At 47.2% G+C, this 25,137-nt stretch overlaps 1 protein-coding gene across 14 annotated transcripts in view; it reads left to right on the forward strand.

Moving 5' to 3' along the window:
* MEIOB (meiosis specific with OB-fold) overlaps window positions 1–25,137 on the forward strand; it is a 1,496,662-nt gene that overhangs the window by 1,264,529 nt on the left and 206,996 nt on the right. For 13 of the 14 annotated variants that reach the window (XM_078664879.1, XM_078664881.1, XM_078664883.1 and 10 more), the window contains one exon: window positions 10,461–10,650. The exons of the other annotated variant lie outside the window; for it this stretch is intronic. In XM_078664879.1, coding sequence (XP_078521005.1) covers window positions 10,461–10,650 — 190 coding nt within the window. The remainder of the gene's footprint in view (window positions 1–10,460; window positions 10,651–25,137) is intronic. 14 annotated transcript variants of the gene reach the window in all.

Raw genomic sequence — 25,137 nt, forward strand, 5'->3', positions numbered from 1 at the left:
GAATGCCCTGTCCATGCGATGGTCAGGGATTTGTGCTTACGCTTTTCCTCCGATCCCGTTGATTCCAAGAGTATTGCGCAAAATGAAGCTAGAGAGCTGCCGTCTCATTCTGATTGCTCCCAAGTGGCCCCGCCAGTATTGGTTTCAGGAGCTCCTGTTGCTATCCCAGGAACCTCCAATCAGATTTCTTCCGGCTCCAACACTGCTATCACGCAACGAGGGTCAGATACTTCACCCAGACCCTCTATCTCTGAAATTACCCGCATGGCTCCTGACTTCCTAGAATTTTAACACCTCCAAATTCCTCAGGATTACCGTGACATCTTGGAAAAGGCGCGAGCCCAGAGCACATTGAAGACTTATCATCTTAAATGGAAGCAATTCTGCTACTGGTGTAGCTCAACCACTTTGCACCTGATTGAAGCTCCTGCAGAAAGAATTCTTCCTTACCTTTAACATTTGGCTCGCTCTGGTCTTTCTTTTTCTTCAATAAAGGTCCATCTAGCGGCTCTATCCAGGTTCAGGAAGGTAGCTAACATTCCCGCACTATGTTCTTCATCGTTAATAAAACAGTTCATGAGAGGTATTTTACGGGCTTACCCTCCGGTTAAGCCTTCCCCACCGGAATGGGAACTCAATACGGTCCTTTCGCAACTGAAAGCCTTCCCCACCGGAATGGGAACTCAATACGGTCCTTTCGCAACTGATGAAGCACCCATTCGAACCTATTCACAAAGCCGACCTCAAGTATCTAACATGGAAGGTCGCCCTACTTCTAGCTCTGACATCTGCCAGAAGAGTAGGAGAAATTAAGGCTTTCACTATAAAAGAACCCTTTTTGCATTTCTCTCAGGATTATGTCACTCTCGGAACTAATCCAACTTTTATACCAAAAGTGTCTTCTCAGTTCCATTTAAATGAGCCAGTGAAATTACGAGTTTTCTTCCCAAATCCTACAACTCCAGCGGAAAGAACACTGCATTCTTTGGACATCAAGTGATGTTTGAAGTTTTATCTCCAAAGGACAAAGAACTTCAGAAAATCAGATCAGTTATTCGTGGCTTATGTCCAAACTACGCTGGGGAAAGCGGTCACTAAAGCCACAATTTCCAGATGGATAGCCTCCGCGATCCATTTTTGTCATGTTAAATCCAACAGGCCACTACAAAGAAATGTCAGATCTCACTCTACAAGAACTGTAGAGGTGTCTACAGCATTGTTTGCAGGAGTGACATTAGAAAATATTTGCCATGCTGCGACATGGAAGAATGTCCACACGTTTACAAGACATTACTGCCTGCAATCGGCAAGTCGAGAAGATGCAGCAGTGGGTCAAGCAGTCTTACGTCATCTGTTTCCATAAGAACAGCTTCAGGTGACCAGTTCATTCATTTTGTGGTTAAGATATGCTTTTCAATATATATGTGTATTATAAAGATGTGAGCATACTTCAAATTGCCTGCTTTTTATGTGTGATGTTATTCTTCCTGATTAATATTATATGACCACTGTTTGGAATCTGGTCATGTTTTATCTTTAACAATGTACTTGCTTCACACTTGTTGGTTGGTAAATATAATGGTTTGGGGAGTGTATTACTATAAGTCTCCCACCATCCGCAGCCGACTCTTACCTGGCATACTGCTTGCTACTCTGAATCAGGCATGTGAATCTATGAAAGATACCCCAATACTGGATAAGAAAACAAGTTACTTACCTGTAACTTCAGTTATCCAGTTTTGGTATCTTTCATAGATTCACATGCACCCACCCTCCTCCCCGGAGAGTGAGTTCTCTAATCTTGGGGATACTCATTCCCACTTGTGCTAACGAAAAACTGAGGAGAACTGGCTCTGCAGAGAGGGTTCTAGAGGGTGCTGTAAGCTGATTTACTGGGACAAAATTCATAATCCTTTTGGCATAATGAGGTAGATAGGCGACTGCAGTTTAAGCCTCAGGCCTTTCTCTTGGGCCTTCTACTATAATTTACTTTTGGCACTGCTTTTTTATATACCGTGGGACTCCCGCCTCGGCGATGGGGAATGATTCAGGCATGTGAATCTATGAAAGATACCAATACTGGATAACTGAAGTTACCGGTAAGTAACTTGTTTTCTTTTAGGTGAGTCGCTTAGCGTTGTTTTATGTTGGAAAGCAAGCAAGTGGTGATCTTACCATGTGACTGGAGTTATAGTTTGAAAGGTAACTAGTTCATTATTAGCAATAATGACATCTAGGATATGTCCAGCGGTGTGTGTTGAATTGTGGACAATCTGATGCAGGTTCAATGCGTCTAGGCCAGTGATTATTGTTTTTGGATGGGTCATATTGGGTTTATCAAACCAAATGTTAAGGTCCCCAAGAATGCATAGGTTGGAGTGTATTGTTATCAGGTTTGAGACTGTGTCTAGAAGTGCCTCTGGGAATGTTGCCTTGCTAGATGGAGGTCTGTAATGGAGCAGGAAGTTACAGGAGGAAGACGGTGTAGGATTGCATCTTGTTAGAAGAGCCTCACAATTCTTTATGGAGATGTTGCCAATTTTAGCGATATGTATTGTTTGCCTGAATACAACAGCTAGACCACCTCCTTTTTTGGCTATACGATTTTGGGTGATTATTTGATAGCCTAGAGGAATGGCTCCATGCAGGACTGGAGCCATATCCTCAGTGATCAGTATTGTGTGCGTTTGTAGCAGGTGTGTTTTTAGTGCTGGTATTAGCTGTATTAGGATAGCAATCGTGTAGCTGTTCTGTATCATGTTCCTCATCTAGCATGCTAAGAAGGCATTTTGATGGGTCTGCATGTGTATGAGTTGGAGATGGTGTTTGAGAGTGAGTTGGAGTGCTGTGTTGCTTTTGTGGTGTAACATTGTTGTGAAGTAGACATGGGGAAGCAAAGTTGTGAGGTGTGGCATGTTGCTTATATTTTTTGTGTGTGTTTGAGGCGGAAGGTGTATGAGTCAGGGGAGGTGGTGCAGCATGTGGGTCATGTAGTAATGTTCTAAATTGTCCAATGGATGAGAGGCGGTTAAAAGAGAGGTGCTGTATTGCTGTATCTGTGTTAGGTGTGGTGGAAGAGTGAAAGCTTGGCATGAGAGTTTGTTCTTTTGTGTGGTTTGAAAGATGGGTATATGTTTGTATTTTGTGATGGTAAGTATTATGAAGTGTTGCGCTTTGAAGATCTTGTTGTGCTGGTGTGTGATATGTTTTGCTTTTGAGGAGTAGTGAAAAGGGGTGCTGATGTATATGGTTCATGCAATGGATTTGGTTGTATAGTATTGTTTGTGAGAGGAAGTTGTGACGTAGAGGGGGTGGTGATGTGTTTATGAGTAGAGTGTATGTTGTGTGTAGGATGGAATGAAGTAGATGTGAGAGTGTTTATCTTAGACTGGTTTGTTGCAAGAGTTACAAAGTGTGGTGGTGTGCAGTGTGTGTGTTGTGCGTTAGTGTTATTATGGTAGAAGGGAGAGGAAGGTGTTTGTTGGACAACTGATGGAAGGATGAATATATGTTTGTTAGTGATAAAAGGTGGTCTGTTAGGTGTAATTACATGGAATAAAGAGTAGCTCACTGGGCAGAGAGCAAGTGGGAGAGCAACACGGAGCGCTTGAGAAGGTGCTGGTAATTTAGTGAGGAGAAAATTGCATATGGAGAGATGCTGAAAACTCAGCATATGGAGACATGCAGAAAACACAGCATCTTGTGGAGTGTTTAAAGAAAAAAAGTAGGGGCATATTATCAAGCTGGGCGTTAAAAAGTATCGCCGTTTTAGCGGCAGAAAACTGCAGCTAAAGCGGCGATAATGGGCTTGATAATATGGCCTTGTGAATTCCAAAAGAAACCCATGTTCTTGTGTGAACATGGGCTTGTATTGGAATTCTCAGAGGCATATTATCAAGCCCATTATCGCCGCTTTAGCAGCAGTTTTTTACCGCTAAAACGGCGATAATTTTAACGCCCTGCTTGATGTTCCCTTAATGTGAGAAGGAAGGATACAAGTCAGCCAATCAAAAAGATGGTAAACAAGATATACAGGGGAGATACAAACGTGAATTCCAAAAGAAACCCATGTTCTTGTGTGAACATGGGCTTGTATTGGAATTCTCAGAGGCATATTATCAAGCCCATTATCGCCGCTTTAGCAGCAGTTTTTTACCGCTAAAACGGCGATAATTTTAACGCCCTGCTTGATGTTCCCTTAATGTGAGAAGGAAGGATACAAGTCAGCCAATCAAAAAGATGGTAAACAAGATATACAGGGGAGATACAAACACAAGAAGAGAAAGATAAGCCATTGAATAAGAAGCTTGCAAATTAAAATTACAATAAAATCTACCAATGGTAAGCAGCTGGTGGGCTTCAAGTCAACTGTAAGTTTTGGGTATGGTCTATAAGACGCTTTCGCCTACAAGGGGGGAGACCTAAAAAGAGCTCTTGCATATTCTCTTTTTGTCATGGCCACAATGTTTTACTTAGATTTGGCTCATGTCATGCAGTGATGTAAAACGGTTACGTGTCGTGTATGAAAACACCCCCTTGTTCAGTTTTTTTCATTGTATTCTGAAAATTGTAAGGAAGTTTCTTGCTTAAGGAAACAAAATAAAATTATGAGTACCAGAGTGAAAAAAACCTTTATATGCTGCAACTTCGGAGCTTGGTGTGACATCATATCTTGCAATTTCATCATTTGATCAAAGACATTTTTTTCCCGAGAGGTAATAATTATGCTAACAGTTTTAAATCTTGAGAAAACTGCACCTCACTCTAGTAGTCACAGAATTCTGACATGCTGTAATACAGCTGACTCAGGTGATCAACTTGCAATGTACGGCAGTTATACATTCACTGGACAGAAGGCCCTTGGTAAATAATTTGTTACAGGCTGAATCAGAAGAGCACTGACTCAGCAGAATCGCCTCTGGGGCTCATGGATTGTATAGTTTAGGGTCTGCGTTTAGCATGTGCGAACCTGCTGACACGCAGAGGAGCGCATGGAGAACACTCCAGATAGGCCATGGAGCCTTCTCCCGCCACCCTTGCTACGACTAATAGTGTTTAAATACTGTTCTGGAGCACCAAAACGTGTAAATTTCCCAACTCTGGCAGTAAATAATTTGGTTTAACAGGATCACCCTCAAAACAAAACATGCAGAGGGGGCGAGTGGAGAAATATTTTTTATTGTAAGGTGGTGAAGGAGAGGAGGCGACAAGCTGGGTTTCGCCCTGGAATCTAGCTGAGCAAAGGCCAGTCTTGATACATGTGACTCCGTAGATGGTTTGCGGTTCACAGGACCGAGAGGGCAGGGCTCAAATACTTATGCGGAAAGGTTCCTGACGTTGGGGAAATCCGCAAAAAGCTACATTAACTACAAGCAACCGCGCCATGTCTGCATCATTGTGGTCTCTGATGTCCTTCTTTTTGCGGCGCTGAGTCTCAGAGGCAACGGCCAGCAATAGGACGGTGGACACACAAAGCAGCAAAGGAAATGCAAGACGAGCAGACATCTACCAGAGTGTAATTACGGAAACTACAGACAGGGGAGCCTCGATAGACTAGGAAGACCTCACCACAGCGGAAGTAAGTATTGATAGGCTGCAAGAAAAGGCGGGCTCTCATAGCCTGTTCTAGAGCCCTCATCAAAGTGAGGAGTTGGTAATAGGCTGGAGAAGAAGGCGGCATTTGAAGTCCATTCTAAAATAAAAGTTGTGAGGCCACGTCATACTTAAGAATGATCTCTTTGGTGCCCCCGGTGAATATATGCCCACTTCTTTGCTTACTGACGAGTTTTGCTATCGAGACTGATGCAATGCTGTCAGTGTGTCTTTCTTCTATGATAGAGTAATGTAAAAAAAAAAAAACACGCTAGTGATGCAGGCGCAGCTGCAGCACAAAAAAGTGAAAGTGATCGCGCTGGAAGGGAGGCAGAGGGTGGCTGCTTGCACACACGCGTGAACGCACGCGCTAGGCCACCAAAAGCCTGTGGCAGCACTTTGAAAACCCAGATACTAAATGTCTCGCAGGGCAGCGCATACGCTAGCTCAGCGAGACCTAAAAATATACAGTATATTTTATTATTCACGATCCTAGTAGGATTCAATAGTTAAAAACTGTTTATATAAAAGACATAATAGGTATGCAATTAAATTATGACAATTCAATTATTCACATTAGAAAGTGTTCCATAAAAATAATAGTCTGGGAGCAAAAAAAGGTGGCTGCATGGCTGGTACCCTGTCCATCAGCCTTTCAGTTCCCCATCCCCATTTAGAGGTGAGGGAATTGAAGAGCTGGGCTTCTTTCAGTGGAGCACCCATCGGGTTCAAAATAACCCCCTTATACAATGAGAGCAATATTTTGACTACTTTGCTCTTCTGTTCATGTAGACAAGATTTTGATGGATAGTTTTCACCTTTTTCAGGTTATTAACATTCTAATTGTTACCTTCCTGGGAGTCCTAGAGCCCACACCCCCAGAGAAAAGGGAGCAACAACATATGTTTTAGCAAAAATAACAATTCCTGAAATTTGTCATTGTAGGAGGATGGATATCTGACTATGGTTACCCCAAACTTTATGCCTAGTGTTTAGCTGGTTTTCGACTTAGTTGGCCTGGGATCCTGCTAATCAGGGCCCCAGGCTATCTGCTCTCTCTTTAAATGGACTCCATGTACTATAGGTACATCACCAATTTGGTACTGGACACCTTGTCAGCCCCTGTACCATGCACTATAGGTGCTCAGGGCATAGGTGCATCCAAGGCCTACCAGGGGCTGCAGCATATCTTTTGCCACCCCTGGCTGGTACTTAAATCGACACAACTGGCTGTTCATACAGCTGGGGCAAGGTGGTGTACTCACCCCTTGCTTAGATATAGTATACCTATGTCTAAACCTATATCTGGACACATATACACCTATAAGTCACTCCTATGGCAGGCCTTAACAATCCTGGAGGCAGAGTGCTTGGTTTTATGTGAAATGGTGCTCTAGCATGAGCTGAGCCTGTCTGCAGTGGTCGGAACCATTTCCGTACTGCTGTTCCATTGATACTGCCATACCATATACTCTTAAGTGCATTATAAGTCTCGTGGTTAATGCTAACTTTGGTTTGGCTTTATCAAAACATGTCGTGTTTGGTGTCATACACTTTGGAATACTACCCCCTCGCCAGTTCTGGCGACGGGGGCAGCATTCCACCCTTCTAGAGGGAGAAGACATGTTACTTTACTGAAAACGCGGTTAATCCTAACCAGAGCCCCAGCATCACAAAATGGATGCTGCTGCCACAGACACGAGTCTGGCCTCCTGCTGCTGACCGAAACTCGGCAGAGGACGCTTGATCAAAGGATCTCCTGTCACAGGGAGGTGTCACACCACCCCAGAAAGGAGATAGTGGATTGTAGCAGGGAGGGTTGAAAGAAACTAGACACTGCCTGGGGCGCACAAGGTGTCCCTGGCAGATTCCAGTCAAACCGGTTCTGGGGCCATCCTGCCCCAGTCCTGGCGGCAAACTGGACAAAGGGATAGGGGTGTAACCACCCCCTTCCCAGGTCCCACCCATAGGAGGGACCTAGCAGGTAATCCAGCCCCCAGATTTGGAATATAGGTGGGAGCAGTGCCAATGCACATCAGATTATCCTGACTGAAACTTATGAAACTAAACGACATCCTACTTGACGTTGAAGACTGAAGAATCTCCCTTGTGGTCAAGGAGTGACCACCCTGTGCAAACAGGCACCATCCAGCACCTCGACGTTTGCTTTGTTGCAGTTCCCGCCGGAACTCGAGCGACAGAGATCGACAAGACCCAGCGTGCATGCCTTCTAAAAGCCCGATCCACAGTCTATGCAAAGCTGAGACCCGTGGATGCGACCTGAAGCGTGGGAGCGGCCATCTTGGAGGAACAACAAAGCGCTGACCGTGCAGCATCCAAGGCTCCCTCGCAGCTGTGCATTGGAGTTTGAGAAGCGCCAGCCCCGAGCAGCTTTGGCACCGAAGCTCACCCCTCTACACTCGACGAGTGCTGCGTGATGCCCTTCTGCATTTTCCTGCTCAATGCGTTGGTCCGGTCGCTTGCTCGTTGGCTAGTGGCCCCAGTACCAGCGAACCTTTGAATTTGCTCTGCTAGTCTGGTTGCTCTAGACTGGCCCTCGCTCCCCTGAAAAGGAGCACCAGCTCAGACCTTGCTGGTCCGAGTATTAAGCCATCTCCGAATCCTGCGTGGGTTGCCTTTGCCAAGGCCTGTTGACTTCGATCTTGAAGCCGACAGCGAGAGCCTTCGTGGGACAGCTCGTGATTTACTCCAGGACATCCTCGGTGCCCCAGAGACCACGTGGCAGCGGAGAGAAGCTACATGACATCGACCTGATTGCGCCCGACATTGCCTGGTTCCTTCCTGGTTCCTTCCTGGTCACTGGCTAGTGACCCAGACTCTGTCCCCTCTGCTTTCAGGTACTCTTCAACTTCGATCCACCCTTGGATCGCACCGTACACTTCTCTTCTGGACGCCTGCAGCATCTTCATCTCCAGGCACCCTAGATCTTCGTGACGAAACCCGACACATCTTCGCACCTGTGCACCCGCTTCCTGTGGGTGAGGTAACTCTTGAACACCGGTGCTCCTGTAGTGGTTAACACCTCTAGTGTCTAAGTCTAAAGTTTTGTCCTTCTAGGCCAGTCGGAAGACTCTTAAAACTGTAACTCGATAACATTTACGCACCATTGACTTAACATTGGTGCATGCGTGTGCTTCCTGCACTGCACCCGAATCCCGCGGGCTACTCCCGTCCTAACTGCTGTTAGTCCAGTGTAGTCCCAGCGATTCACAAGGCCCTAGGCCTTACTCCGATCGATTAGTGATTGTTATACGGTTCGAGTGGCCACCGGCCTCATCCATAACTGCGCAACTTCTATATGTAATATTGTGCTTTCGTTTTAACGCTTGTGCTTCATTGCTCATAAAGAGTAGTGGGGATTATTCTGAGAATAAATACATATATTTTTATAATATATAATTTGTGTGGTGTCCTTTCATTTGGTATGACAGGATTGCATATGGTAAAACAGCTGGCTTCACATGTCCTCTTGAGTTAAGCCTTTAGGCTGCTTAGTCCATGGTACCACTAGGATAGCTTGTCTTTAAGGTTGACTTACAACCACCACCATAAGGGATTGTTTGGACCAATACAGGGTGCCCACAGAACTGTGGACATCATACATCAGGCCAACTTCTTACAGTCATGCTCTTACATTGTGATTATTTTGACGGCGAAGGCAAGTTGCCCTTAAAGAACTATTGAAATGATTAGTGCACTTTGCACACCCACCTTTTTCTGCTCCGTGATGCTGGTATTACTTTTCAATCTAGCCCTGGGTGGTTGGCTAACGTTTGTCCAGGACGGCTGGTTCAATGCTTGATTTTCTGGTATATCCTCATAACATGCATTTACACACAGTAAATCTAATTGGGTCCTTTTGAGATCGTCACTATGCCCTGTTTCGCAGATGTTTCTGTTTCTCTATGCAATCAAATAGGAAAGGGGAATGAAGCTGTTTATAGAAGAAAAAAAATCTTATTATTTGTAAAGGATTCTTGTTTCAAAATGTTTGTTTTAAAAGTGTTCTGGGAATCCACTGGACACATAGGAATTATGCTAAAGGTCATCATTAATGAAGATACAGATTACTACAGTTACAGGTAAGAAACTTTACCTTCCATACTAAACCCGCCAACTCAGAGCTAACTATAGATTAGTTTGGACCTTCCCAAGTTAGGCACAGCGTAGGTCTCCACCTCCAAGCAGAAGCCAAGGGTTCCAAAGGTAGATTTTGGGAATGATTGTTGCTTGCAGTAGTAGCGTCCAAGAATCACAATGGCTGCTGTCAAGAACACCAGTTATGCATTGCACTCGAGACTGATAACGGCCTAAATTATTATTTAATATTTGTTAAAAGGCAATCTTTCACCCTATGAGTGCAGTTTAAAGCTGACCGAGGTGAGACCACTGACAGAAGGAAAGTAAAGATATGGAGCAAGACAGCTTAGCAGAAAAGCAAACTTTTTAGAGCCTTTCTGAAAAACAAATAATTCTAGATACACTAATGGGGCCAGCTGATCCAGACGTTTGTGACTACACTTCTAGCTTCTGATTATCTGCCTTCGTTTCTCATTGTTAATTTGTTGCACTTGGCACTGGAAGTTGAGTGGTGCTCCCATACTTCACCTCATGGAAGTTTTCCGGAAGTGGAATGCCATACGTTAGCTTCACCAAACTCGTTAAAATTGTAGTTATAAATTCAAATTCTTGTATGTGTGAACGGAGAACATGCTAGTAGGTACTTCTCCCATTGCATACTTCAGCTGTATTACCTGTAGTGCGAACCATGATGATGAAATGAATGTTATAGCCTATGTGCTGTGCAATGACGAAAATCATTATTTCATTTGTCATTCTCTTTTCAGTTCAAGATGCCGGTATATTATTAATGATGAGTCAAACACATGCACATATAGTTTCTGCAATGACATGTCTTCCGAGGCGAAATCTGTGGTTACTAGTTTTGAATTGTTAGTGGACCTTACCGACCATACCGGCACACTTCAGTGTTGTAGCCTGTCCAGCACCGTAGCAGAGGAAGCACTGGCATGTACGGTAAATAATTAAACTGTTTGCTAATTTAGTTTATTTTGATAATTGACAGCTTGACCCCCAAATAAGGCTCAATAGCCACATTACAGGAAACTCGGTTATGAATTAGTATGTCTTTCAGGTTTTACTTGCTTACTCTGAAACTATAAAAGACACCAATTAAATATTTGCTGTATAAGCCCAGTTGTTACAAGGGTAGGCTATCACTTTTAGAAAATTTGGCAAGCCTTGCAGGAGACCAATATACTCTGTGAAGAGAAAAGAGATGGTTTTGTTTTAAATTGGCGGGAGATACTGTAGCATGTAGTAAGTCAAAGGATACTTGCCATAACTCCTCCAACTCCACGTCCGGAACATGCTCTCCCCATAGCTGAGCTGGCAAGATGAAATCGCCATCGTCTGCTTCCAGAATGGACCAATACAAAGTTGAGGTCTTGATCTTCCTTCTTTCCCCCTGAAGAAGTTCCTCCAGCCCATTCTTAACTCCAAATTCCAATCCAAATGCCTGGCTCCAGCTCTTAATTTGGAGGCATTTAAACTTAGAAAGATTGTTCTCGGTCAGGTTGCAGATCTCATCCCAACTCAACAACACCCTTTCAGGCAGCAACTGACCCCAGCTTTTTATATTAGCGTTCAACAGAGGTATAACTAATGAATCTTTGGTCCATTCTGGTGAACCGGGGAACCCCCAAATAGGCGCCATATCTGAATAGTATGAAATACTCGATAATCTCCTTTCTTTGGCCCAAGTGTAAGCCATATCTCTAAGCATCTTCAGACGCACTTTCTTAAAGAAGAGCGGATCCCCAAACTTCCACAAAAAACCATGAGAACCTCCTTGAGTTCCTGAAAGCATTGTCTCAAACATTATACCAGTTTCAGTCCTGTAAGGATTATCAAAAAGCATTATTCCGGCCTTCAATAATAACGCCCATGCATAAAATTTCAAGTCTGGAACACACAGGCCTCCTTTACTCTTCTTCCTTCGCAACTTTTTCCATGCGATCCTTATACCCTTAGAAGCCCATACAAAGGAATTCCATTTAGATTGAATTTTCATTAACTTGGCTTCCTTAAAAGCTAGGGGAATATTCTGAAATAAAAATATTAATTTGGGCAGCAGCATCATCTTGATAATATTAACTCTTAATTTTCTAAAGGCCCGACTCCATGCTGTCCAAAGTGTAAGCAGGAAAAAGCGGACGACCTTCACATGTTTTTTAGTTGTCCTGTCCTAAGGAATTTTAGGTTTACCGTATTGGAAGGTATGAAGAACCTGTTTAACTTTGATATACAGTTTTGTATATCACTTATATTTTTTGGTATATTTAGTAATTATGAGTCACTCCATCAAGATATAAATAAGTTGTCTTTATATTTAATTATTCTGGTACGAAGAGAAATATGTAAACTTTGGGTTAAAGATACTGCACCCTCATACCTAGATTGGATTAATGCAATTAAATACACATTGAACTTAGACAGGGCAGACTGGAAGAGAAGGACATTTTTCTGGATTCCCTGTATTAATTGGTTGGATAGGATATAATTGTTGTGGTCCAATGATTATGCCTTTTTGCAGTATAAATCACCCCAGGATCAGTTCTAGGGCCTGGGAAGATGGACGAACTGAATTGATTACCGGATTCCGGTATTTTGTGGGTATCTGCAGAAAGTGCATCCAGTAAGAACTTCAGAGGTATTCAATTCAAGGAGGGGCACATCTGCTGCGTAGCAGATGGTATGGATTTGGGACTCTGAGAACATTTCTTGGCGTACGAGGACTGAAAAAAAATAAAAAAAATAAAAAAAGGGTAGGCTATCACTGTACCCCCATGTAAGCAAGATTTGGATAGTATGAATATGACCGATTACAAAATGTATTTCTTTACCTAACTGTGAGAAGTTGGCCTGATGTGCAGTGTTCACTATTCTAGTGATCACTATATATCAGTCCAAACAACCCTTATTGATGATTGGTTGTAAGTCAACCTTATAGACCAGCTATCCTAGTAGCATGGATACGAGCAGTCTAAGGCTAAGGCTCTAGAGGGCGTGTTAAGCCAGCTGTTTTACCATCACATTACCCCTTGAACACCAAGTGAAAGGACACCACACAAGTTGTTATGAAAATAAACAGTATATTTATTTATAACAAGACTACCCTGGCTCTTTATGAGACAGGGAGCTAAGCACACAACAAAACTCTTATAAAAATACTTCAAGTTGCACAATTTACACAAATGCCCGAGGGGCACGAAAAACCATATACTACAAAAGTGGAATGCGAATTACTAGCAGGTAAGTAACGATTCTCAGAGGCTTTGGGATCGCTAGGACTGGACTACTGAACCTTTAGATTACTAGCAGGAGGCCTAGGGAACTCGGGTGCAGAGTGTGCACTCTCACGCGGGATGCGGGACAAAGTCTATGGAAACTAGAATTCACAAAGTTACTGTTCTCGGGCGAACCCGACTAGCTGGGACGAAAACGGGAGTGGATCCGAACACTTGGAGTGTTGGACTATGCTGGGGCACCGGAGTGCTGGATTTACCTAGCCCAGGGGCTGCGGCTGCATAGGGTTCAAGTTGCGTCGGAAACCCACGTTGACGGACCAGGAGCCTGAAGAAGAAGTTGCTGGCAGGCGGCCAGGGAAGAAAAGTTCGAAGAGATCCAAGCCTGGATCAGGGAAGAAGAAAACCTGAAAGCAGAGGGGACCAAGTTCTGAATCACTAGCCAGTGATTAAGTGGGCACCAGGATGGCACCGGGCGAAGTCACCGCAGTCAGGTGAGTGGGCGCTGCTGGGCTCTGCAGTCTCTCGGACCAGGAGGCGTTGTCGGCGACCAGGATGGAGGTGCGAGCTGTCCCACGAAGGTTCTTGCTGTCGACGTCGCTGGACCCAGGATTGGGGCAACAAGTCTTGGCAAATGCAAGGCCCACGCGGTGGACCTAAAATGGCGTCTTGGGTGGACCAGGAGGGTCCAGGATACTTCTCTGATGGAGAGAAGCAAGGGCCAGTCTGGAGCAACCAGACCAGCAGTGTTTGTCGTTGTGGAGCGTCGTGAAGGGGCCACTAGCCAACGGGCACGCGACCTGGACAACGCGGTGAGCAGCAAAGAGCAGAAGGGCCCCACGCAGATCTCGTGGATGCAAGGGGGCTGAGCTTCAGTGCTGGAGCTGCTCAGGGTCGGGGCTTCTCTTACCCCAAAGCACTCGGTCGAGGGTCACTCGGATGTCGTGCTGGACAAGCGTCGTGCAGTTCAGAAGATGGCCGGTCCCTCGAGGTCTCGTCGCACCCACGGATCACAGCTGGGCTGATGATGTGGGTTGAGGTCAGAGGTGCCAGGGAAGCCGGTTCTCGTCGTGATGAAGCAGTCTTGATCCGAAGGAGAGACTGGCAACAAACCGCGAAGCTTGGTTGGTGCCTGCTGCTGCAGGGTGACTACTCCTTAGTCACAAGGGAGAAAATCTTGCGTAGAGTCTTGAGTTCTTCTTGAAGAAGGTCGGTTCAGGATTCAAAGATTGATCTAATTTGGAAGGGGGCCTGCTCCTACCTTTATCCTGAAAAAGGGGGCTGGCACGCGACTAAGTCCTGCCCTAGGGGTGGGACTAGGAAGGGGGGTGGTTACACCCCTCTCCCAAGCCGGGCTTTCCCCAGCTCAGGGGCTGGTGTGCCCCTGGAACTGGTTCTAGCCGGCATATGCACAGTGAGCACCGGGGTGCCACTTGCAGTCACCTTCCTCTGTAGCCCTGCCTACCTGGGATACACAAAACCCTGTCTGGGACGGTGCTGGCACCGCCCCTGACAGGAAACCCTTTGTCCTTGCCTCCTGCTCTGGGAGGACTCCCAGCAGCAGGAGGGCAGACTTGTGTCTCGGTGGCAGCATCCATTTTGTGGAGCTAAGGCTCTGTCTGACTTTAACCGGGGTTACAGGCTACATACATGTCGTGTCCCTCTAGAAGGGTGGAATGCTAACCCCGTCGCCAGAATTGGCGAGGGGTTAGTATTCCAATTCGTATGACACCTTACTCGACATGTTTTGATAAAGCGATACCAGAGTTGGCATATAACCGCGAGGATTATAATGCACTTAAGAGTATATGGTATGCGATATCATGGAAACGGCTAAGGGATAGATCCCGAAAGCCGCAGACAGGCTCAGCTCATGCCAGAGCACCATCTCACACGATTCCAAGCACTCTGCCTTCAGGATTGTCAAGGCCTGCCATAGGAGTGACTGATAGGAGATCTGTGTGCCCATTTAGGTTTAGATATAGGTATACTATATCTACAGCAAAGGGTGATTACACCACCTTGCCCCAGCTGTCAAGCAGCCAGTTGTGTCAGTTTAGTTAGTCAGCCCAGGGGTGGCATAATACATGCTGCAGCCCCTGGGAGACTTCTGGGTACCCCTCAGCCCTGGGTACAGGGACTTGGAGAGGGCCCAGTGCCAATTGGATATGTACCTAGGGTACATGTAATCCATTTTAACAGAGAGAGCAGTGGGCCTGGGGTCCTGATTAGCAGGGCCCCAGGTCAACTAAGTCAGAAAACCAGCAAAACACCAGGCAAAAAGTTGGGGGCAACCATAGTCAGGGATCTACCTTCCTACATAACCCCCCCCCAAACGAAAGGAGATAAGGCTATCCTTGCCAGGTAAGCCTATATTGCCTGAGTGGCCATATAAGGAAGTACCAGCACTGGCATGGTTACCCCCTATCTCATGGTCCACTAAGCAATCCCTCACCCTAAGGGTATCGGAGGGTCTCCACCATAGGGAATCTCTACCTGTGGTGTGTTTTGGCAAAGGAAAAGGCTGGTGCTGAAATGGAGTACTGAAGTGAGGCTCCACTAATTTTGGACTCAGCTTCCTCCAATCATTTTCCACCATATAGGCCTTTCTTTCCAAGACTGAGTTGTTTTGGGCTCTCAGGGTCAACCTCTGGCTACCTACAGCTGGAGGTTGGGTCCCTCTGTTTGGCTTACTGGAGGGACAGGTCAGGTCTGGGGCCCTCAGGTCCCAAGTTTGGCTGTGCCCAACAGTGTCCATCCGTGGGAGGTCCCTAACTAAATTTAAGGGGGATCCCTCAGGAGTTGGTTTTATTTTCACTTGGCTAGGACTACTAGCTTCAGTGCCCTTAATCTGCTGATTGGGAAATTCTTTTGGACAGGGGGTCCTTTGGGGTCCACCACTGGCCTCCCTGACCTCTACAGCCCTGGGCTGACTGAGGCAGGATAGAGAGGGGCAGGTTACCTGCTTCAGACTGGGTCCCACCTTGGAAGGGTCCACTGACATCAGGGGTTCTGCCAGGCTAGGCCTGACTACCTCTGTGGCAGTTTCTTCACAAGGGGTCAGATCAGTTCCCTGAGGAGGCTGATCCTTTCCTAAAGTCTGGTGGGAGGGAGATTTCTCTTCCTCCTCAATGCTCTCTGTCTGAGTGGAGTGATCCATAGTTTCAGGCTTCACAACACTATCATCTGTCTGAGTTTGAGCTGTGGCCATCACAACTCTCCCAACCTTTTCAGGAGGGGGCTCAGTTTGGGTGTGGGCTGTGACCATCACAGCCTTGACAACCTGCTCTGGGAAGGAAGTTGTCTGAGATTGGGCTGTGACTGGCACAGCCCTCCTGACCTGTTCAGGGAGGACATCTTGGACTGGGGCTGTGGCTATCACTGCCACACTAACCTTACCATGGATGTTTACCATTTTAGAATGGGTTTCTTGCTCTACTTCAGCCCAGGCTGAGAGCTCTAAATCATTCCCCAGTAGGCAATCTACAGGCAAGTTTGGTGACACTGCCACTCTCTTGTGGCCAGTGACACCTCCCCAGCTGAGATTGACCACTGCCATGGGATGATCTCTCTGTACTCCATCAATATTGGTCACCTGGTATGTGGCACCAGGTAAAAGTTGCCTTGAGGGGACTAGACTCTCAGTCACCATAGTGATGCTAGCCCCTGTATCTCTATAGGCCTCAACTTTTATACCATTGATGAGGGGCTCCTGTCTGTACTTGCCCAAAGTGTTGGGACAAGTTGTGAAGTTGGCAAACCCCATGCCAGTCTCACAGACAAGAGTATCTAAGTTTGGGGACCTGGTTAGGCCAGAGTCCCCAGGAACTCCCAAAGTAAATGCACCCAAATTCTTGGGGGCACTCCCACCACCTGGGGGATTACTACTAGTAGTAACAGGAGGTTTGGGAATGTTACTTGGGGGTATGTTCTCCTTATTGTTATTCTTTGGGCAACCGCTGTCAGTTTTCAAATGACCCACCTGTTGACAGGGATAACAATAAGGTTTCTTCTGGTTATTAGAAGGATTCTGGGACCCACCCCCCTCAGAGGATTTTTGGGGCCCTGATGTGGTTTGATCTGGAGATTTATTCCCACCCTTCTCTTGAGGCTTGGTTGATTCCTTGTTCTGGTCACCACCTTGGTTCTTGGGCCTAATCCTGGTTCTGACCCATTTGTCTGCCCTCTTACCCAATTCTTGTGGAGAGGTCAGATCAGAGTCTACCAGGTGCTGGTGTAATAACTGGTTCTGACAATTATTTAAGACTTGCTCTCTCATAATAAGATTATACAATCCTGTGAAGTCAGTAACCTTGCTACCCAGTAGCCAGCCTTCCAAAGCCTTAGTGGCACAATCAACGAAGTCAGACCAGTCCTGAGACTGAGTTTTCTGGGTGTCTCTGAACAGCAACCTGTACTGCTCAGTGGTTAAGCCAAACCCATCAACCAGTGCATTTTTCAGGACCTGGTAATTGTTAGCATCCTCCACTCTTGTAGTGAGGAGCTTATCTCTACCTTTACCATCAAAGGAGAGCCACAGTATAGCTGCCCACTGACTCTGGGGAATGCCCTGCACAGTGCAGGCCCTCTCCAGAGCAGCCATCCATTTCTGGATGTCATCCCCTTGCTTAAAGGGGGGCACTATCTTTGTCAGGTGTTTAGTATCTAAACCCTTCTCTTTTTCTCTTGGGAGATTGCTGCCACCAGTGGGAGCTAACCCACTCATCTGCTGCTCTCTAGCAAAGGCAAGCTTCTCTTTGGCCAGGGCAAGTTCTTCCCTTTCAATCCTCAGTTTGGCTTGTCTCATCCTTGCTTCATGCTCTCTTCTCTGAGGGGAAGTCAATCTCCTCTGGGGAGAGTTCCTTCTCCCCTGAGAAGAGGCATTAGAGTGCAGAGATCTAATGGAGTCCCTAGAAAGAGATCTATCTCTTCTAACTCCAAGGTTAGGCCCACTTCGGGTTAGTACTGGGGGTCCCCCAGATCCTAGCCCAAGTAAGTCTAAGTTGGCCCTAGTTAGCCTTCTGACTACCTCAAGACCTTTGTCTACCTCATCCCCAGAGAGTTCCTCTTGATCCTCCTCCTCAACTGCATTTGCAATGTTGGGGAGGTCTGGATCCCCAGAGGTACCCTCTAAGGCTGGCATATTCCCATCTAGCTGAGACATCTTTCTCGCATCATAAGTCTCTAAGAGACCTATCAGAAAGGGAATGGTGGGGTTAGACCCCTGTTTCAGTTTCCTGGAGTTACACACTTGTCTCATCTCCTGGAAACTGAGAGCTGCATATCTTGAAGTGACCTGTGGAGGGTCAATGCTCACCAGGGGAGTCTCAGTGGACTCTCCATGGTTAGACATGCTTTTCTAGTGAGGTGTAAGTGGTGCACTTACCTACACTATATGTTTGCCTACTGATCCCTTGCTAGAGTTGTAGTTTAGGGTGTGCTAGGCCCTAGGAGCTACAACAGCTGGTTCAGTAGAACTCAGAGTATTCTAAGCTAAGTTATATGTACCTCAGTACTTATGTGATCTTTCAAATGATATTCTTAGGATATGTGTGGTAAAACAACAGCAAGCTCAAATTCCAACCGCTGCTCACCAATGTGAGAAGTTGGCCTGATGTGCAGTGTTCACTATTCTAGTGATCACTATATATCAGTCCAAACAACCCTTATTGATGATTGGTTGTAAGTCAACCTTATGGACCAGCTATCCTAGTAGCATGGATACGAGCAGTCTAAGGCTAAGGCTCTAGAGGGCGTGTTAAGCCAGCTGTTTTACCATCACATTACCCCTTGAACACCAAGTGAAAGGACACCACACAAGTTGTTATGAAAATAAACAGTATATTTATTTATAACAAGACTACCCTGGCTCTTTATGAGACAGGGAGCTAAGCACACAACAAAACTCTTATAAAAATATTTCAAGTTGCACAATTTACACAAATGCCCGAGGGGCACGAAAAACCATATACTACAAAAGTGGAATGCGAATTACTAGCCGGTAAGTAACGATTCTCAGAGGCTTTGGGATCGCTAGGACTGGACTACTGAACCTTTAGATTACTAGCAGGAGGCCTAGGGAACTCGGGTGCAGAGTGTGCACTCTCACGCGGGATGCGGGACAAAGTCTATGGAAACTAGAATTCACAAAGTTACTGTTCTCGGGCGAACCCGACTAGCTGGGACGATAACGGGAGTGGATCCGAACACTTGGAGTGTTGGACTATGCTGGGGCACCGGAGTGCTGGATTTACCTAGCCCAGGGGCTGCGGCTGCATAGGGTTCAAGTTGCGTCGGAAACCCACGTTGACGGACCAGGAGCCTGAAGAAGAAGTTGCTGGCAGGCGGCCAGGGAAGAAAAGTTCGAAGAGATCCAAGCCTGGATCAGGGAAGAAGAAAACCTGAAAGCAGAGGGGACCAAGTTCTGAATCACTAGCCAGTGATTAAGTGGGCACCAGGATGGCACCGGGCGAAGTCACCGCAGTCAGGTGAGTGGGCGCTGCTGGGCTCTGCAGTCTCTCGGACCAGGAGGCGTTGTCGGCGACCAGGATGGAGGTGCGAGCTGTCCCACGAAGGTTCTTGCTGTCGACGTCGCTGGACCCAGGATTGGGGCAACAAGTCTTGGCAAATGCAAGGCCCACGCGGTGGACCTAAAATGGCGTCTTGGGTGGACCAGGAGGGTCCAGGATACTTCTCTGATGGAGGGAAGCAAGGGCCAGTCTGGAGCAACCAGACCAGCAGTGTTTGTCGTTGTGGAGCGTCGTGAAGGGGCCACTAGCCAACGGGCAAGCGACCTGGACAACGCGGTGAGCAGCAAAGAGCAGAAGGGCCCCACGCAGATCTCGTGGATGCAAGGGGGCTGAGCTTCAGTGCTGGAGCTGCTCAGGGTCGGGGCTTCTCTTACCCCAAAGCACTCGGTCGAGGGTCACTCGGATGTCGTGCTGGACAAGCGTCGTGCAGTTCAGAAGATGGCCGGTCCCTCGAGGTCTCGTCGCACCCACGGATCACAGCTGGGCTGATGATGTGGGTTGAGGTCAGAGGTGCCAGGGAAGCCGGTTCTCGTCGTGATGAAGCAGTCTTGATCCGAAGGAGAGACTGGCAACAAACCGCGAAGCTTGGTTGGTGCCTGCTGCTGCAGGGTGACTACTCCTTAGTCACAAGGGAGAAAATCTTGCGTAGAGTCTTGAGTTCTTCTTGAAGAAGGTCGGTTCAGGATTCAAAGATTGATCTAATTTGGAAGGGGGCCTGCTCCTACCTTTATCCTGAAAAAGGGGGCTGGCACGCGACTAAGTCCTGCCCTAGGGGTGGGACTAGGAAGGGGGGTGGTTACACCCCTCTCCCAAGCCGGGCTTTCCCCAGCTCAGGGGCTGGTGTGCCCCTGGAACTGGTTCTAGCCGGCATATGCACAGTGAGCACCGGGGTGCCACTTGCAGTCACCTTCCTCTGTAGCCCTGCCTACCTGGGATACACAAAACCCTGTCTGGGACGGTGCTGGCACCGCCCCTGACAGGAAACCCTTTGTCCTTGCCTCCTGCTCTGGGAGGACTCCCAGCAGCAGGAGGGCAGACTTGTGTCTCGGTGGCAGCATCCATTTTTTGGAGCTAAGGCTCTGTCTGACTTTAACCGGGGTTACAGGCTACATACATGTCGTGTCCCTCTAGAAGGGTGGAATGCTAACCCCGTCGCCAGAATTGGCGAGGGGTTAGTATTCCAATTCGTATGACACCTTACTCGACATGTTTTGATAAAGCGATACCAGAGTTGGCATGTAACCGCGAGGATTATAATGCACTTAAGAGTATATGGTATGCGATATCATGGAAACGGCTAAGGGATAGATCCCGAAAGCCGCAGACAGGCTCAGCTCATGCCAGAGCACCATCTCACACGATTCCAAGCACTCTGCCTTCAGGATTGTCAAGGCCTGCCATAGGAGTGACTGATAGGAGATCTGTGTGCCCATTTAGGTTTAGATATAGGTATACTATATCTACAGCAAAGGGTGATTACACCACCTTGCCCCAGCTGTCAAGCAGCCAGTTGTGTCAGTTTAGTTAGTCAGCCCAGGGGTGGCATAATACATGCTGCAGCCCCTGGGAGACTTCTGGGTACCCCTCAGCCCTGGGTACAGGGACTTGGAGAGGGCCCAGTGCCAATTGGATATGTACCTAGGGTACATGGAATCCATTTTAACAGAGAGAGCAGTGGGCCTGGGGTCCTGATTAGCAGGGCCCCAGGTCAACTAAGTCAGAAAACCAGCAAAACACCAGGCAAAAAGTTGGGGGCAACCATAGTCAGGGATCTACCTTCCTACACTAACACTTCTGGATGTAGCTGTAAATTTCAGAAATCCAAAACAAAATGAACACCAATACCTGTTCTTTAGTCAGAAGGGTTTATATGTGATTTGTGTTTGTTAAAATCTATGTCTTGTTTACAAACTCTTTTAGCGAAAGATGCTGTTTAACTAACGAGCATGGCAGTTTCTTTTTTACTGTCCAGCACCAAATAAAAGCATTCTAAAAGCCTATATGTTACAGGGGCTACACTGACAGACAGTAGTACAGGCACACATGGAGGATATGCATATATGTACATCTGCAAACAATATTGACACACCTGCGCACACATGAAATAGACACACACAAAAACACAAGGTTACTGTCAATACTACAGGCAATTATACATGGTTGTCCAACCTCTTAACCCGTTACGGATCCGGTCTTTGGTGCTAATTTCGGTCTTGGCGCCACAACCAAGGCCAGGCCCTGGAGCATCAACACCGATTAGGTCGACACCGGACGACAAAGAGCAACCGATAGTGCCATCTATGCTGAGCCTGCTTCGGCTTTGACCGAGGCCGTGCCAATATCCCACTGGGCCGCAGATCTCTCCTAACCCATCGTACTCTGATACATTTCCCTTGCCTCTTGGAAGGGCCCAGATCATTCACAATCTATTTGCCACAGATTCCAATAATGACTGTTAAGGTGAAGGGAATGGATTTTCTCACCCTATATTAAGGAAACGGGTATGATGAACCACAGGATGCCAGTGTATAGGATACTTCTCCAAATCCTGGACTGGTTTCTCCACCTATGCTGAATACTCAAGAAAATGCCTTTTTTGCAGGAGGTATGCGGAGTGCAGCTCAGGTTCTTGACCTCCAATCGCCCACTATGGAAGTGAATACCAATGTTTTAACTGAGGTCCTCCAACCTGGACAAGCTAATACTGAGCCCCTACTACCTTTCAATGAGGTCCTCACAGACTTCTTCCTAACATATGGGCAAAGCCCTATTCCGGACTACCAGTAACTAGACAGCTAGCGAGCCCCCCCCCCCCCGCCATGCCACAGGCTATCCGGCTTTCCTAAAACAGCATCAGACTCCAGAATGTTTAGTAGTACAAGCATCAACGAGCAAGGTCAACCCCAATGCCTTCCCTATCATCCCACTAGAAAGAGAAACGAAGCACCTTGAAAGTTGTGGGTAACACATGTTATGCTTCGCCAGCCTGGCATTGCGGTCCATCAGCACCACCTGCCTGTTGGGACACTATGCTCATGCCCTTTGGGATTCCGTTGCTCAGGTCCTGTCTGCTGTGCCTGATGACTTGCACCCCACCCTTACGCAAGTCATGCATGTTGCCCACGATGCAAAAAACACAGTTGATGGACAGAATGTAGAACAATGTCATACATTCACCCCAGTACAAGGATCTGGGCCTAAATCCATCTTTTTTTGCACTCCACACCACCCTGGGTTAGACACTGGCTATATGCAAATCAGCTCTGACCCTGTGCCTCGTGGGAACAGTCCAGTCCGAACTACCAAGCCATGTCTTTCCCAGACCGGAATCAAGCATCCAAGGACCGGTTTCTGGCTATCAGCCTTCATTCAGCCTGGATAGCTTGACTCCAGTGGTGTGGAGAGCCTGGGACTCACGTCTGAGCATACCCAGCCCACTCGGGGTGAAAATTGCAAAAAACACAGTTGATGGACAGAATGTAGAACAATGTCATACATTCACCCCAGTACAAGGATCTGGGCCTAAATCCATCGTTTTTTTGCACTCCACACCACCCTGGGTTAGACACTGGCTATATGCAAATCAGCTCTGACCCTGTGCCTCATGGGAACAGTCCAGTCCGAACTACAAAGCCATGTCTTTCCCAGACCGGAATCAAGCATCCAAGGACCGGTTTCTGGCTATCAGCCTTCATTCAGCCTGGATAGCTTGACTCCAGTGGTGTGGAGAGCCTGGGACTCACGTCTGAGCATACCCAGCCCACTCGGGGTGAAAATTGCAAAAAACACAGTTGATGGACAGAATGTAGAACAATGTCATACATTCACCCCAGTACAAGGATCTGGGCCTAAATCCATCGTTTTTTTGCACTCCACACCACCCTGGGTTAGACACTGGCTATATGCAAATCAGCTCTGACCCTGTGCCTCATGGGAACAGTCCAGTCCGAACTTCCAAGCCATGTCTTTCCCAGACCGGAATCAAGCATCCAAGGACCGGTTTCTGGCTATCAGCCTTAATTCAGCCTGGATAGCTTGACTCCAGTGGTGTGGAGAGCCTGGGACTCACGTCTGAGCATACCCAGCCCACTCGGGGTAAAAATTGCAAAAAACACAGTTGATGGACAGAATGTAGAACAATGTCATATATTCACCCCAGTACAAGGATCTGGGCCTAAATCCATCGTTTTTTTGCACTCCACACCACCTTGGGTTAGACACTGGCTATATGCAAATCAGCTCTGACCCTGTGCCTCATGGGAACAGTCCAGTCCGAACTACCAAGCCATGTCTTTCCCAGACCGGAATCAAGCATCCAAGGACCGGTTTCTGGCTATCAGCCTGGATAGCTTGACTCCAGTGGTGTGGAGAGCCTGGGACTCACGTCTGAGCATACCCAGCCCACTCAGGGTGAAAATTGCAAAAAACACAGTTGATGGACAGAATGTAGAACAATGTCATACATTCCCCCCAGTACAAGGATCTGGGCCTAAATCCATCGTTTTTTTGCACTCCACACCACCCTGGGTTAGACACTGGCTATATGCAAATCAGCTCTGACCCTGTGCCTCATGGGAACAGTCCAGTCCGAACTACCAAGCCATGTCTTTCCCAGACCGGAATCAAGCATCCAAGGACCGGTTTCTGGCTATCAGCCTTCATTCAGCCTGGATAGCTTGACTCCAGTGGTGTGGAGAGCCTGGGACTCACGTCTGAGCATACCCAGCCCACTCGGGGTGAAAATTGCAAAAAACACAGTTGATGGACAGAATGTAGAACAATGTCATACATTCACCCCAGTACAAGGATCTGGGCCTAAATCCATCGTTTTTTTGCACTCCACACCACCCTGGGTTAGACACTGGCTATATGCAAATCAGCTCTGACCCTGTGCCTCATGGGAACAGTCCAGTCCGAACTACCAAGCCATGCCTTTCTGGCTATCAGCCTTCATTCAGCCTGGATAGCTTGACTCCAGTGGTGTGGAGAGCCTGGGACTCACGTCTGAGCATACCCTGCCTAAGTGTGGCAGGGTATGCTCAGACGTGAGTCCCTTGCTCACTTGGCCACTGGATTCAAGATAGTCTGGCTGATGAGGATTATAAATCCGAAACCGGTCCCAGGATGCTTGTTTCCGGTCCATGGAAGACATGGCTTGGCAGTTCGGGCTGGACTGTTCCCATGAGGCACAGGGTCAGACTGATTTGCATACGGCCATGTCTGAAATGGGGTGGCTGAGTGGGCTAAAGAATGGTGATGGATTAAACCCAGATCAGTTGACTGGGGGTGAGTGTTTGATCTGCTCAAACGCTCCGTCCATCATCCCCTTTTGTATCGCTTTGTTCGCCCTAAGTGTGGCAGGGTATGCTCAGACGCGAGTCTCTTGCTCACTTGGCCACTGGATTCAAGATAGCCTGGCTGATGAGGATTATAAATCCGAAACCGGTCCCAGGATGCTTGTTTCCGGTCCATGGAAGACATGGCTTGGCAGTTCGGGCTGGACTGTTCCCATGAGGCACAGGGTCAGACTGATTTGCATACGGCCATGTCTGAAATGGGGTGGCTGAGTGGGCTAAAGAATGGTGATGGATTAAACCCAGATCAGTTGAACTGGGGGTGAGTGTTTGATTTGCTCAAACGCTCCGTCCATCATCCCCTTTTGTATC

The sequence above is a fragment of the Lissotriton helveticus genome, chromosome 10 (assembly GCF_964261635.1).
Source record: "Lissotriton helveticus chromosome 10, aLisHel1.1, whole genome shotgun sequence".
Classification (NCBI taxonomy): Eukaryota; Metazoa; Chordata; class Amphibia; order Caudata; family Salamandridae; genus Lissotriton; species Lissotriton helveticus.